General features: G+C 70.4%; 1 protein-coding gene across 5 annotated transcripts; it reads right to left on the reverse strand.

The window, feature by feature from the left end:
• Positions 1 to 1,255: 1,255 nt before the first annotated feature.
• TARBP2 (TARBP2 subunit of RISC loading complex) lies at positions 1,256 to 7,985 on the reverse strand. Of its 5 annotated transcripts, none has more exons than XM_082332320.1 (9): positions 7,894 to 7,985; positions 6,314 to 6,495; positions 5,353 to 5,458; positions 4,638 to 4,721; positions 4,390 to 4,462; positions 3,407 to 3,524; positions 3,191 to 3,318; positions 1,890 to 2,079; positions 1,256 to 1,749 (listed from the first exon to the last, which is right to left on the reverse strand). In XM_082332320.1, exons 1-9 carry the CDS (start codon positions 7,944 to 7,946, stop codon positions 1,592 to 1,594), a joined length of 1,092 nt encoding a protein of 363 aa, XP_082188446.1. In that variant the 5' UTR covers positions 7,947 to 7,985; the 3' UTR covers positions 1,256 to 1,591. The 5 variants fall into 5 exon arrangements, 4 of the variants coding, with proteins under 4 accessions (XP_082188446.1, XP_082188447.1, XP_082188444.1 ...); XM_082332321.1 differs by having other exon boundaries at positions 6,314 to 6,483; positions 7,894 to 7,969; XM_082332318.1 differs by having other exon boundaries at positions 4,390 to 4,704; positions 5,353 to 5,453.
• Between the last annotated feature and the right edge of the window lie 5,353 nt (positions 7,986 to 13,338).

Raw genomic sequence — 13,338 nt, forward strand, 5'->3', positions numbered from 1 at the left:
CCCCGGCCCCGGCCCCGGCCCGGCCCCGGTGAGCCCCGGCCAGCGCCGCGCCGTCGGGGCGGGGAAGCGGGATGCGCCCGGGGCGGGGGAAGGGGATTTTGGGGTGCGGGGGGGCGCCCCCCCGGCCCGGGGCTGCCGTGACCCCCCCCGTCCCACCGCCCCCTCCCCGCAGGCCGCCGCCGCCGCCGCCCTGGGCGCGCTGCTCCGCTCCCTGCAGCGCCCCGGCCGCAGCCCGGGGTCCCCCCTCCAGCCGCAGAGGTGAGCGGGACCGGGGGGGCCGGGGGCACCGGGGGTCTGGGGGTACTGGGGGGGTCCGGGGGTACCGGGGGTCCTGGGGGCACCGGGGTTCTGGGGGTACCGAGGGTCCGGGGGTACCGGGGGTCTGGGGGTACCGAGGGTCCGGGGGTACCGGGGGGTCCGGGGCGCTGCGGGGCCGTCGGGGCCCGGGAGGGACCCGGGTGTTTGGGGACACCGGGGAGGGACCCGAGGCTGGGGACGGACGCGGGTGGCTTGGGGGCACCCAGAGGGGACACGCGGGTGGCCTGGGCGGTGCCAGGACGGGGGGTTCCCCTCCGGTGTCTGTCTGTCTGCGAACGGCCCGTGTATGTCCGTCCCCGTCCGTCCCATCTATCCATCCGTCTGTCTGTCCGTCCCTGCCCGTCCCGCTGTCCCCCTCCATCCATGGCACTGAGTCTGTCCCCTTCCGTCTGTCTGTCCACATTCACCCATCCCTGCCCGTCCCTGTCCGTTTGTCCGTCCTCTTCCATCTCTCTGTCCCCTTTCGTCCCCATCCGTGCCTGTGCGTCCTTGTCCGTCCGTCTGTCCGTCCCCGTCCGTCCGTCCGCACCGGCGGGTGCCAGCGCTGCCGCGTCCCCGCGCCAGGTTCGGGCGGGGGCCGCGGGGGGGGGCCCAGCCCCAGCTCAGCCCCCGCAGCTGGGACCCTCCGGCCGCCCCGTTCTGGACCATGGCGACGCCGCAGCGCTTCGGCCGCCGCCGCTGAGCGGCCGTCCGTCCCGCCGTCCGTCCCGCCGTCCGTCCCGGGGAGCCGTCTGTCTGCAAAGCCGTCTGTGAGTCCGTCCTCGAGTCCGTCCGTGAGTCCGTCCGTCCATGGGTCCACCCCTCAGCCAATAAACTGGTGCCACTCGCTCCCGAACGCTCGCTCTGGTTTTGCCCCTGGGGGCGGGGGGGCGCCTGCCCCCTTTGGGCCCCCCAGCCCCCCCTGCTGCCCCCCCCCCCAAAAAGACACCGACGCGGGGAGCGTACAAACCCCCCAGCTTTATTCCCGGGGGCTGGGTGGCACCCAGGGACCCTCCTCGCCCCCGGGGGAGCCGGGACGGAGGGAGCCCCCGGGCCCTGAGGTCTGTCCGGGCTCCGTCTGTCCGTCTGTCTGTCAGCGGGTCCGGGTGCCCACGGGGTGTGTCAGTGGGGCCGGGTGTCTGTCTGGGTGTCCGTGGGTGGGTCTGGGTGTCCACCAGTGGGTCCAGGCATCTGTCCAGAGGTCCGTGTGTCAGTCGGTTGAGTCCAGGGGTCCGTCTGTGGGTCCATCGAAGTGTCCGTGGGTCTGTCCGGCTGTCGGTGGGTGGGTGGGGGCTCACTTGCCCCCCGCCATGATGCGGAGGTACTGGAGGGCGTTGCGGGCGGCCTGGGAGCGGGCGCCGTCGCGGGAGGTGGCCGCGCCGTGGCACACCGTGGCCGGCTGCGTCGACAGCTCCACCAGGCACTGGTGCAGTCCGCTGAGGCTCAACGCATCTGGGGGACGGACGGACGGACACGGGGACGGCCCAGCGTCACCCCGGACCCTCCCCAACACCCCCGAGCCCGGGCTGGGGCACCCGTGGGGCTGGGGGGTGCCCAGAGAAGGGGGGGGTGCCCGCGGGGCGGGGGCTCACCGATGTCGAGGTAGCTGATGGCGAAGCTCTGCTCCTCGGAGAGCTCCTGCAGGAGGGCGCAGGCCCCCGCGCCCATGGGTGCCAGCGGGTGGCTCCGCAGCTGCACGATCTTCTCGCCCGCCGAGTTGCGCAGGGAGTCCCAGGTGCAGCCAGGTGCGCGGCCCCGCAGCCCCTCCAGCCTGGGGCCCGCCTGCGGGGACGGGGCGCTGGGGGACCGGCCTGACCCCCCCCCACGGGGACACGGGGACCATCCGGACCCCGGCGGGGGGACGCGGGGGCTCAGGGACCACCCAGCCTCCCAGGCAGGGACGCCCAAGGGACACGGGGGGGGCTCAGGGACCCTCCGGACTCCCACGCAGGGACGCGGGGCTCAGGAACTGCGGGGACCCCGACATGGGGACACCCATGGGGGCTCGGGGACCACCAGGACCCCCATACAGGGGCACCCTTGGGACACGGGGGGCTCAGGAACCACGGGGACCCTACGTGGGGACACCCTGGGGACACAGTGGCTCAGACACCCCCATATGGGGACGCGCTGGGAACAAGGGGGCTCAGGGACCCCCATGTGGGGCCCCGCCAGGAATGTGGGGGCTGCTGGGACCCCCACGCAGCGTCCCCCCGGGGGACATGGGGGCTTGGGGACTGCGGGACCCCCCCCCCCCCCCGATTCAGGGACCCTGCATGGGGACCCCAGATCCACAGGGTCCCCCCCAGGTCACCCTTGGGTGTCCCCCTGCCCCTACTGTCCCCCAACTTTAATCACTGGGGGTCCATAAGCCCTGAAATAGGGGGTACAGAGGTGCCCGTGTCCCCCATTGACCCCTCAGGGTGGCCGTGTCCCTCCCATTAGCCCCTCGGGGTGCCGGTGTCCCCCATTAACCTCTCTGGGTGACCTCGGGGTGCCGGTGTCCCCCGTTAACCCTCCCGGGGTGGCCTTGGGGTGCCCGTGTCCCCCATTAACCTCTCTGGGTGACCTCGGGGTGCCCGTGTCCCCTGTTAACCCCCTGGGGTGGCCTTAGGGTGCCCGTGTCCCCCATTAACCTCTCCGGGTGACCTCGGGGTGCTGGTGTCCCCTGTTAACCTCTCCGGGTGACCTCGGGGTGCCGGTGTCCCCCGTTAACCCCCTGGGGTGGCCTTGGGGTGCCCGTGTCCCCTGTTAACCTCTCTGGGTGACCTCAGGGTGCCCGTGTCCCCCATTAGCCCCTCAGGGTGACCTCAGGGTGCCGGTGTCCCCCGTTAACCCCCCGGAGTGGCCTCGGGGTGCCCGTGTCCCCCGTTAACCCCTCGCTGGCCGGTACCATGGAGAACTGGTCCTCCTCCACCTCGGCCTCGCTGCCCTCCCGCGGCTCCATGGGGACGTTGTGGATCCGCACCAGCATCTTGGCGGCCGCGTTGCGCTTCGCCAGCTTCTTGGAGGTGCCGCTGCCTGCGGGGAGGGGACGAGGGACACCGAGGTGAGCCTGGCACCCCGCTGTGTCCCCCCTCCACGCCCGGGGGGTGCCCCGGCCCCGTACCGATCTCCACGAAGCGCTCGACGCGGCAGGTCATGGTGAACTCCTTGCGATGCGCCGGCCCCGACTCCTGCGTCACCGTGTACTCGGGCAGGCGCCAGCCCTTCTGCACCACCAGCTCCTGGGGTGGGGGGACAGAAACGGGGGGTCCGGGGAGGGCAGGGACACGGGGTCCCCCCCCAAAATGGGGAGAGCTGCTCTCAGAAAGGAGCTGCCAGCCCCGAAACGGGCACTGCCAGCCCCAAACTGGGTCCACTGCCCCCAAAATAGGGATAACCATCCCCAAAATGGGAAGAACCGTACCCTAAATGGGGATAACTGTCCCCAAATGGGGATAATTGTCCCCAAAACAGGGATAACTGTCCCAAAAATGGGGAGAACCATACCCCAAATGGGGATAGCTGTCCCCAAATGGGGATAACTGTCCCCAAAACAGGGATAACTGTCCCCAAATGGGGATAACTGTCCCCAAAATAGGGATAACCATTCCTGAAATGGGAAGAACTGTACCTAAAACGGTGATAACTGTCCCCGAAATGGGGATAACTATCCCTGAAACAGGGATAATTGTCCCCAAAACAGGGATAACTGTCCCCCAAATGGGGATAACCGTCCCCAAAACAGGGATAACTGTCCCCAAAATGGGGATAACCACCCCCAAAACAGGGATAACCATCCCCAAAACAGGGATAACCGACCCCAAAATGGGTCCACCGTCCCCAAAACAGGATAACCATTCCCAAAATGGGGATAACTGTCCCCAAAAGGGGCAAGAGCCCCCCCGCCAGCTGGGGAGAGGCAGCCCCCAAAGGTCACCGCCACCCCCAAAATGGGTCAGGTCACCCCCAAAGGGACATGCCCCCCCCCCCCCCCCCCGGATAAGGATGGCCATCCCCAAAACAGGCTCCTCACCCCCAAAACGGGGACGGCCACCGAGCCGGGGCGGGGGCACGTCCCCGTTTGTCCCAGCCCGTGGTGGCACCCACCTGCAGAGCCCCCACGGGGTTACACTCCGACTGGGGGGGGGACACGGGCGTCTTCATCTCCAGGGGGGTGCCCCTGCGTGGGGCAGACGGGCACGGCGTGAGGGGGGCACGGCTCCGAGCCCCCCACGCCAGGACCCCCGGGTTGGGGAGGCGAGGAGGGGTAATGGGGTGCCGGGAGCTGAGGGTTTGGGGGGGATCGGTGCCCCCCCTGCCCAGCCCTGGCACCTGGGTGCCCCCCACCCCGTTACCTGGGCGAGGGTGGGGGCACGGCGGGTGCTGGGGGGGCGGCTGCGGGGCCGGGCTCAGCCGGGGGCTCTGGGGGGAAAGGAGAGCTTGGGGATAAAAGGTGAGACGTTAACGCCCGAGCCGGCCCCCCCAAACCTCCCTCCCTGGCACCCCCAGCCCCCCAGGTGCCCCAAATCCTGCCAGGCACCCCCAATTCCCTTGGGACCCCCAGGCATTCCCAATTCTCTTCGCTCCCCTAAGACACCCCTCACCCCCCTGTACACCCCTAGACCCACCCTGGGCACCCCCAGACCTGCCTGGGTACCCTCAACCCCACCGCAGGCACCCCCAAACCCAACTGAGACCCCCAAACCCCCCCAAATGCCTTGGGATGCCCAAGGCCCCCGGCATCCCCAATCGCCCTGGGTACCCCCAAACTCCCCTGGATGCCCTCAACCCCCCCGCAGATCCCCCAAACCCATCGGGCCTGGGTGCCCAGCACCCCTAGGGTACTCCCAACCCCCTGGGTACCCCAGACTGCTTGGGCACCCCCTCCGCCCCCCCCAGCATCCCAGAGCACCCCAAACTCCCCCCAGCACCTCCCAGACACGCTCAGTGCCCTCCCCTGTGCACCCAGCACCCCCCAGACCCCTCCCCAGCTCCCTCCAACCCTATTCTGTGCCGCGCCCTGACCCCCACCCTGAACCCCAGCACCCTGGGGACCCCGTCCCCCCTCACCTGGGCTCCTCGGGGGCGGTGGGTTCCAGCATGTCCCCCCCTTTGAGCAGCTTCAGGGCCACCTCCGCCGCTTTGTGCTTCGCCGCCTTCTTGCTGGGCCCCTGCCCTGGGGGAGACACCAGCTGAGCGGGGTGGGGGGCACCCGGGGCCCCCCCAGAGCCCCGGCTGTGCTTAGGGCTGCCACAGCCCCGGTGTCGGGATCCCGGGGGATCCCTCTGCCGTAATGCCGGCAGCGGGGTGCCAGGGGGTCCCCAGGTGTCCCAGGCGTCAGGGTCCTGGGTGATCCCCCACCAGGACCCACTTTTGGGGATCCCAGGGAATCCCCATGGCACATCCCAGATGCTGGGGTCCCCAGGAGGATCCCTGTGTCACAGCACAGGCTTTGGGGTCCCAGGAGATCCCTGGGCACCCCAGGCATCAGGGTCCCAGATGATCCCCTACCACAACCCACTTTTTGGGGTCCCAAGGGATCCCTGAGTGTCCCAAGCACCACGATCCTAGCCCATCCCCCACCAGGACCCACTTTTTGGGGTCCCAGGGGATCCCCGATTGTCCCAGGCATCAGGATCCCAGGTGATCCCCCACCACAACCCACTTTTTTGGGGATCCCAAGGGATCCCTGAGCATCCCAGGCATCCAGATCCCAGGCCATCCCCCATCAGGACCCACTTTTTTAGGGATCCCAGGGGATCCCTCCCCCCCAACCCACTTTTTGGGGTCCCAAGGGATCCCTGAGCATCGCAGGCATCCGGATCCCAGGCCATCCCCCATCAGGACCCACTTTTTTAGGGATCCCAGGGGATCCCCCCACCACAGCCCACTTCTAGGGATCCCCCAGCACATCCCCACCATCTTGGGGACAATCCCCGTGTCCACACCCCAGGTCACCCTCTCCAGGCACCCCGGGCGGGCAGGGTGGGAGGCGGGGACAGCCTGGAAGCGAAGGGTGTCGGGGACCCACCGGTGCAGCTGATGTCCCCGACGGTGACACGGAAGGTGAAGTTGGGCTGGTGGGCTTGTCCCTCGGCCTTCAGGAGGTCGTAGCCGGGGGTCTTGCCTATGCGAGTGCCATATTCCTGCAGCAGGCTGATGGGCGTCTTCCCGGGGTTGGCGGCCAGCATCTGCTCCAGGCTGGGGACAGGGCTGTCACCAGCCCCAGCGGGGGTCAGAGGGGACCGGTGGGGACAGGGATTGAGGGGGAGCGGGGTGGTGGGAGAGGCTGGCATGGCCGTGGGGACGTGGGGACAGGGGTGGCATCGCCACGCAGCATGAGGATATGGGGACAGGGGTGGAGACGCCACATAGCATGGGGACATGGGGACAGGGGTGTCACCAGCCCGAGCAGGGGTCAGAGGGGACCGATGGGGGTACGGACTGGGAGGAGCGGGGTGGTGGGAGAGGCTGGCATTGACGTGTAGCATGGGGACACGGGGACAGCGTGGCACTGAGACGTAGCGTGGGGACATGAGGATAGAGGTGGCACTGCCATGTGGCATGGGGACACGGGGACAGGGGTGGCATCACCACGTCGCATGGGGCCATGGGGACAGGGGTGGCACCAAAAAACAGCATGGGGACATGGGGACAGGGCTGGAGCCCCCACATGGCATGGGGACACGGGTGGAGCTCCCATGCTGCGTGGGGACAGTCACAGGGGACAGTCACGGGGTGGCACCAACAAACAGTGTGGGGACACGGGGACAGGGGTGGCACTGCCATGTAGCATGGGGACGCGGCTGGCACTGCCACACAGCATGGGGATGTGGGGACAGGGCTGGAGCCCCCACACAGTGTCGGGACATGGGGACAGGGGTGGCACTGCCACACAGCATGGGGACATGGGGACAGGGCTGGAGACCCCACACACCATGGGGACAGGGGTGGCACCAGCACGTCGCATGGGGACATGGGGACAGGGGTGGCCCAACAAACAGCACAGGGACACGGGGACAGGGGTGGCACCAACAAACAGCACAGGGACACGGGGACAGGGGTGGCATCACCACACACCATGGGGACATGGGGACAGGAGTGGCACCAACAAACAGCCCAGGGACATGGGGACAGGGGTGGCACCAACAAACAGCACAGGGACATGGGGACAGGGGTGGCACCACCACACGGCATGGGGACATGGGGACAGGGGTGGCACCAACAAACAGGGTGGGGACATGGGGACAGGGCTGGAGCCCCCACACAGCATGGGGACAGGGGTGGCACCAACAAACAGCACAGGGACACGGGGACAGGGGTGGCACCAACAAACAGCATGGGGACATGGGGACAGGGCTGGAGCCCCCAGACACCGTGGGGACAGATCCGGAGCCCCCACGCAGCGCGGGGACACGGGGACAGGCCTGCACCCCCCCCCCCCCCCCCCGCGGAGCCCAGTCACACAGGCCCGGTGTAGGCCCCAGCCTCCCCCTCTCCCTCCGGAGGGGGATAACCGCGGTTTGGGGGGGGGGGGATCCCGGTTTAGGGGGGGGTATCCCGGTGGGAAGGCGGGGGTATCCCGGGGCAGGGGCTGGGGGTGTCCGGTACCTGGGGAAGCCGCCGCTCCGCCTGGCCCCGCCGCCCGCCCCCTCCTCGCTCATCCCCGCCGCGCTCCGTCCCGCCGCCGCGCCGCCCGCGCCGCCAGGGGGCGCCCGCTCCGCCCCGCCGCGGCGCGGGGGGCGATGGGAAACGGGCGCCGCGGGGGATTGTGGGAAGCGTAGTCCGCCGGGGGGGGGGAGCGGCAGCGGCAGCTGCCGCTCCCCCCCCCGGCGGACTACGCTTCCCACAATCCCCCGCGCGGGGAATGCTGGGAAGGTGGAGGACTCGGGGGGCGGGGCCATGCGGCGGCGGGGGCGGTCTGCCTCTGTTTGCCCCTCCCCTGGGGGGGGGGGGATAAGGATGGAGAGGGGGTGAATGGATGGGGACAATGGGGACAGACGGACAGAGTGGGCCAGATGGGGACAGACGGACAGCATGGGACAGGGGTGAATGGATGGGGACGGTGGGGACAGACAGGGCGGGAGAGGGGTGGACAGATGGGGTGGGAGAGGGACAGACAGACAGGGTGGGACAGGGACAGACGGACAGGATGGGAGAGGGATGGACAGACAGGGCGGGACTGGGACAGACGGACAGGATGGGAGAGGGATGGACAGATGGGGTGGGAGAGGGATGGACAGACAGGGTGGAAGAGGGATGGACAGACAGGGTGGGACAGGGACAGACAGACAGGGTGGGACAGGGACAGACGGACAGGATGGGACAGGGACAGACAGACAGGGTGGGACAGGGACAGACGGACAGGATGGGACAAAGATGGACAGATGGGATCAGGCAGGGACAGACAGATGGAGTGGGACAAGGATGGACAGACAGAATGGGACAGGGACAGACAGATGGAGTGGGACAAGGATGGACAGACAGAATGGGACAGGGACAGACAGATGGAGTGGGACAGGGACAGACAGACAGGGTGGGACAGGGACGGACAGGGCGGGATGGGGATGGACGGGGACAATGGGGACAGAGGGGGTGGGATAAGGACAGACAGACAGCGTGGGACAAGGACACGGGGGGAGGATGGGGACAGACAGGATGGGACAGGGATGGAGAGGGGACATGGGTGGGGACAGTGGGGACAGGGAGGGATGGGGACCCATGGGTGGGGTTGGTGGGGACAGACATGGTGTGATGGGACCGATGGACAGGGAGAGATGGGGACAGACAGACAGACAGGGGGACAGACGGACAGGCAGTGATGGGGACAGGCCAGTGGGTTGGTCAGACTGGGACCAACTGGGACAGGCAGGGTGTGACAGGGACAGACAAGGGGCCATGGGGACAAATGGGCACCTGCACTGGGAGCAGACTGGGAGTACTGGGAATAGACTGGGAGCAGTGGGGACAGGGATGCCTGGACTGGGAGCACTGGGGACAGAATCACACTGGACTGGGAGCACTGGGGACAAGGACACCCATACTGGGAGCACTGGGGACAGGCTGGGAGCACTGGGGACAGAGGGACTCCCATACTGGGAGCACTGGGGTCAGACTAGGACCGGGACACCCATACTGGGAGCACTGGGGACAGACTGGGAGCACTGGGGACAGGGACACCCATACTGGGAGCACTGGGGACAGACTAGGACATGTGGGGACAGAAGGACACCCATACTGGAAGCTCTGGGGACAGACTGGGAGCACTGGGACAGTGACACCCAGGCTGGGAGCACTGGGGACAGACTGGGAGCACAGGGGGCAGAAGAACTCCCATACTGGGAGCACTGGGGACAGGGACACCCATACTAGGAGCACTGGGGACAGGCTGGGAGCACTGGGGACAGAGGGACTCCCATACTGGGAGCACTGGGGTCAGACTAGGACTGGGACACCCATACTGGGAGCACTGGGGACAGACTGGGAGCACTGGGGACAGGGACACCCATACTGGGAGCACTGGGGACAGAGAGACACCCATACCGGGAGCTCTGGGAACAGACTGGGATCACTGGGGACAGAAGCGCACCCAGACTGGGAGCACTGGGATTGCACTGGGGCCCCCCTGTGGTGCTGGGGCTGGCGGGGGTCCCAGTCCCGGTATCGGGGGGGTCCCGGGGGCACCGGGGGGTCCCAGTCCCGGTGCTGGTGCCCGTGGGGGGGTCCTGGTGCCGGTGGTCCCGGTAGGGGGGTCCCGGTGCTGGTGCCAATATGGGGGTCCCAGTCCCGGTGCTGGTGCCAATATGGGGGTCCCGGTGGCGGTAGGGGGGTCCGGGTGCCTGCGCAGGGGTCCCGGGGCCGGTGCAGGGGTCCCGGGGCCGGGGGGTCCCGGTGCGAGTTGGGGCCCGGTGCCAATGCCGGTGTCGGTATGGGGGTCCTGATGCCGGTGCCAGTAGGGGGGTCCCGGTGCCGGTATGGGGGTCCCGGGGCCGGCGGTCCCGGGGCCGGTGTAGGGGTCCCGGTGCCAGTCCCGGTGTAGGGGTCCCGGTGCCGGTGGTCCTGGGTGCCTGTATGGGGTCCTGGTGCTGGTGTAGGGGTCCCGGTGCCGGTGCCGGTACGGGGGTCCTGGGCCCCGTGGGCCCAAGTGCTGGTGTAGGGGTCCCGGTGCTGGTGGTCCCAGTGCCGGGGGTCCCGGGTGCCGGTATGGGGGTCCCGGTGGCGGTGTAGGGGTCCCGGTGCCGGTGGTCCTGGGTGCCTGTATGGGGTCCTGGTGCTGGTGTAGGGGTCCCGGTGCCGGTACGGGGGTCCTGGGCCCCGTGGGCCCAAGTGCTGGTGTAGGGGTCCCGGTGCTGGTGGTCCCAGTGCCGGGGGTCCCGGGTGCCGGTATGGGGGTCCCGGTGGCGGTGTAGGGGTCCCGGTGCCGGTGGTCCTGGGTGCCTGTATGGGGTCCTGGTGCTGGTGTAGGGGTCCCGGTGCCGGTACGGGGGTCCTGGGCCCCGTGGGCCCAAGTGCTGGTGTAGGGGTCCCGGTGCTGGTGGTCCCAGTGCCGGGGGTCCCGGGTGCTGGTATGGGGGTCCCGGTGGCGGTGTAGGGGTCCCGGTGCCAGTGGTCCCAGTGCCGGTGGTCCCAGTGCCAGTGCCGGGGTTCTGGTACCGGTGTAGAGGTCCCGGTGCTGGTATGAGGGTCCTGGTGCCGGTGGTCCCAGTGGCGGTGGTCCCGGTGCCCGTGCGGTGGTCCCGGTGCCAGTATGGGGGTTCCGGTGCCGGTGCAGGGGTCCTGGTGCCGGTGGTGCCGGTGGTCCCGGTGCCCGTGCGGTGGTCCCGGTGCCGGTATGGGGGTTCTGGTGCCGGTGCGTTCCCGGGGCCGGTGGTGCCAGTATGGGGGTCCCGGTGCTGGTGGTGCTGGTGCCGGTGGTCCCGGTGCTGGTGCAGGGGTCCCGGTGCCGGTGGTGGCAGTATGGAGGTCCCGGTGCCGGTGCGGGGGTCCCGGTACCGGTGGTGCTGGTATGGGGGTCCCGGTACCGGTGGTCCCGGTGCCGGTATGGGGGTGCCGATGGTCCCGATGCCGGTGCGGGGGTCCCGGTGCCGTTATGGGGGTGCCGGTGGTCCCGGTGCGGGGTCCCGGTGCCGATGGTCCCGGTGCCGATGGTCCCGGTGCCGGTGCGGGGGTCCCAGTGCCCGTGCGGGGTCCCGGTGCCGGTGCGGGGGTCCCGGTGCCGGTATGGGGGTGCCGGTGGTCCCGGTGCGGGGTCCCGGTGCCGGTGCGGGGGTCCCGGTGCCGGTATGGGGGGTGCCGGTGGTCCCGGTGTCGGTGGTCCCGGTGCCGGTGCGGGGGTCCCTGTGCGGGGGTCCCGGTGCCGGTGCGGGGTCCCGGTGCCGGTGCGGGGTGCCGGTGCCGGTGGTCCCGGGGCCGGTGCGTTCCCGGGGCCGGGGCGGGGCGGGCGGGGCGGGGCCGCGCCGAGCGCCGGGCGGGGCCGTTCCTCTCCGCTCTCCCTGACCGCGGCACCGGCCCCCGGTACCGGCCCCGCCCGCCCGCACCCCGGGCCCCACCGGGCCCAATCCCGCTCCCGGTCCCACCCCCGCCGTCACCGCCATCGCCCCCGGCATCACCGGCGCCACCGGCATCGCCCCCACCGGCCGCGGGGCCCGGACCCCCCCAGGTACCGGCACCGGGGGCAGCGGCGGGGAGGCCCGGGGGGGGGGGGGCACCGGGGGGAGGGGGGGGGTAGGACCAGGGATGCGGCCGGGATGGGGGAGGGGGGGGGCACGTGCTCCCCTCCCCCACCCCCGGCCGCCTGGGTCCCCCCCCGCCAGGCCGGGCCCGCGGGGGGGCCGCACCCTCCCCTCCCCCCCCCCCCCCACTTGGGTCCCCCCGGGGGGCGGGGGGGGGCTGGGAGGGGGGAGGGGACAGGAGGGGCCTCTTGCACACGCGTGTGCCCCCCCCGCGCGCGTGAGCTGCTCTTGCACACGCGTGGGCAGCTCCTTGCACACGTGTGCCCCCCCCCCGCCTTGCAGACGGGCTTGCCCCCCCCGTGCACACGCGTGGGCCCCCTTGCACGCGCGTGGGCCCCTTTGCACACGCGCGTGCAACGCCTGCAGGTGCGTGCACGCGGGCCGGCACCCGTGCGTGGCCCCCACCCCCCCCACGTGCGTGTGCGCCCCCCTGGCACGCTCGCGCATCGCCTTGCACACGCGCGTGCCCCCCCCTGCACGCGCGCGTGCCCACCCCCTTCCCCACGCGGCTGCACCCACGCGTGAGCGCGCACCCCTTGCACGCGGGTGAGCGCCCCCCCCCCCCCCCGCGGGCACCCCCCCATGTGCACGCGCACCCCCGTGCACACGCGTGTGCACCCCTACGGGGGGGTGCACCCCCCCCCAGGCCTCTGCACCCGCTTGCACGCGCGTGTGCCCCTCGCAGCCCGTCCCACTCCTCCCTCCCCCCTTCCCGTGTCGCGATAGGACGCCATGTCCCGACATGGCATGTCGGCGGGGGCGGCGCGGGGGCGCTCTCTCCCCCGCTCCCCTCCTCCAGCGCCGCTCTGTCGCGACACCGGGCCGGCGCTGTCGTATGTCGTGACAGACACACACCCCCTCCCCCCGCCCCCCCCAGTTCCTCGCTTCTGCCTCAGTTTCCCCGTGCGGAGCCGCCGGGGGGGAGGGGGGAGGGGGAGGCTCCATCCCTCACCGGGATGACGTCACCGCGTGACGTGATGTCACCACGGGGGGGACACGACACCTGGAGGGGCGGGGTCGTCCCCGCCCCCTCCCCCGGCCCGGGTCCCTCGGGGTGACGCTAAGCCCCGCCCCCGCCCCCCCCGTGACTCACCCCCCCCCCAATTTTAGTGATGACCTCATCCGCCGGCTCCGCTGTTGCCATGGCAACTCCCCCCCCCCCCCAATTTTCAGGGGCGCTGGATCGGGCCTGAACCCCTCCCCCCACGCCTGGGCCCCCCCCGGGCCCTGCCTCAGTTTCCCCCGGCACATTTGCACACCGGGGGGGGGCTTGCATGCCCTCTTGCACGCTCGTGCACGCCCTTGCACACTCATGCGCACCCTT

The sequence above is a fragment of the Platalea leucorodia genome, assembly GCF_965183815.1.
Source record: "Platalea leucorodia genome assembly, chromosome: 23".
NCBI lineage: Eukaryota > Metazoa > Chordata > Aves > Pelecaniformes > Threskiornithidae > Platalea > Platalea leucorodia.

What these genes read in the sequence shown, in the direction of transcription:
- TARBP2 (XM_082332318.1), bottom strand. Translation starts at nt 7,946, where the DNA reads ATGAGCGAGGAGGGGGCGGGCGGCGGGGCCAGGCGGAGCGGCGGCTTC. An exon ending in ACCCCGTGGGGGCTCTGCAG is followed by an intron (nt 3,525 to 4,389) that starts GTGGGTGCCACC and finishes CCCCCACCCCAG; the next exon opens with GAGCTGGTGGTGCAGAAGGG. An exon ending in AGGAGGACCAGTTCTCCATG is followed by an intron (nt 2,080 to 3,190) that starts GTACCGGCCAGC and finishes CCGTCCCCGCAG; the next exon opens with GCGGGCCCCAGGCTGGAGGG.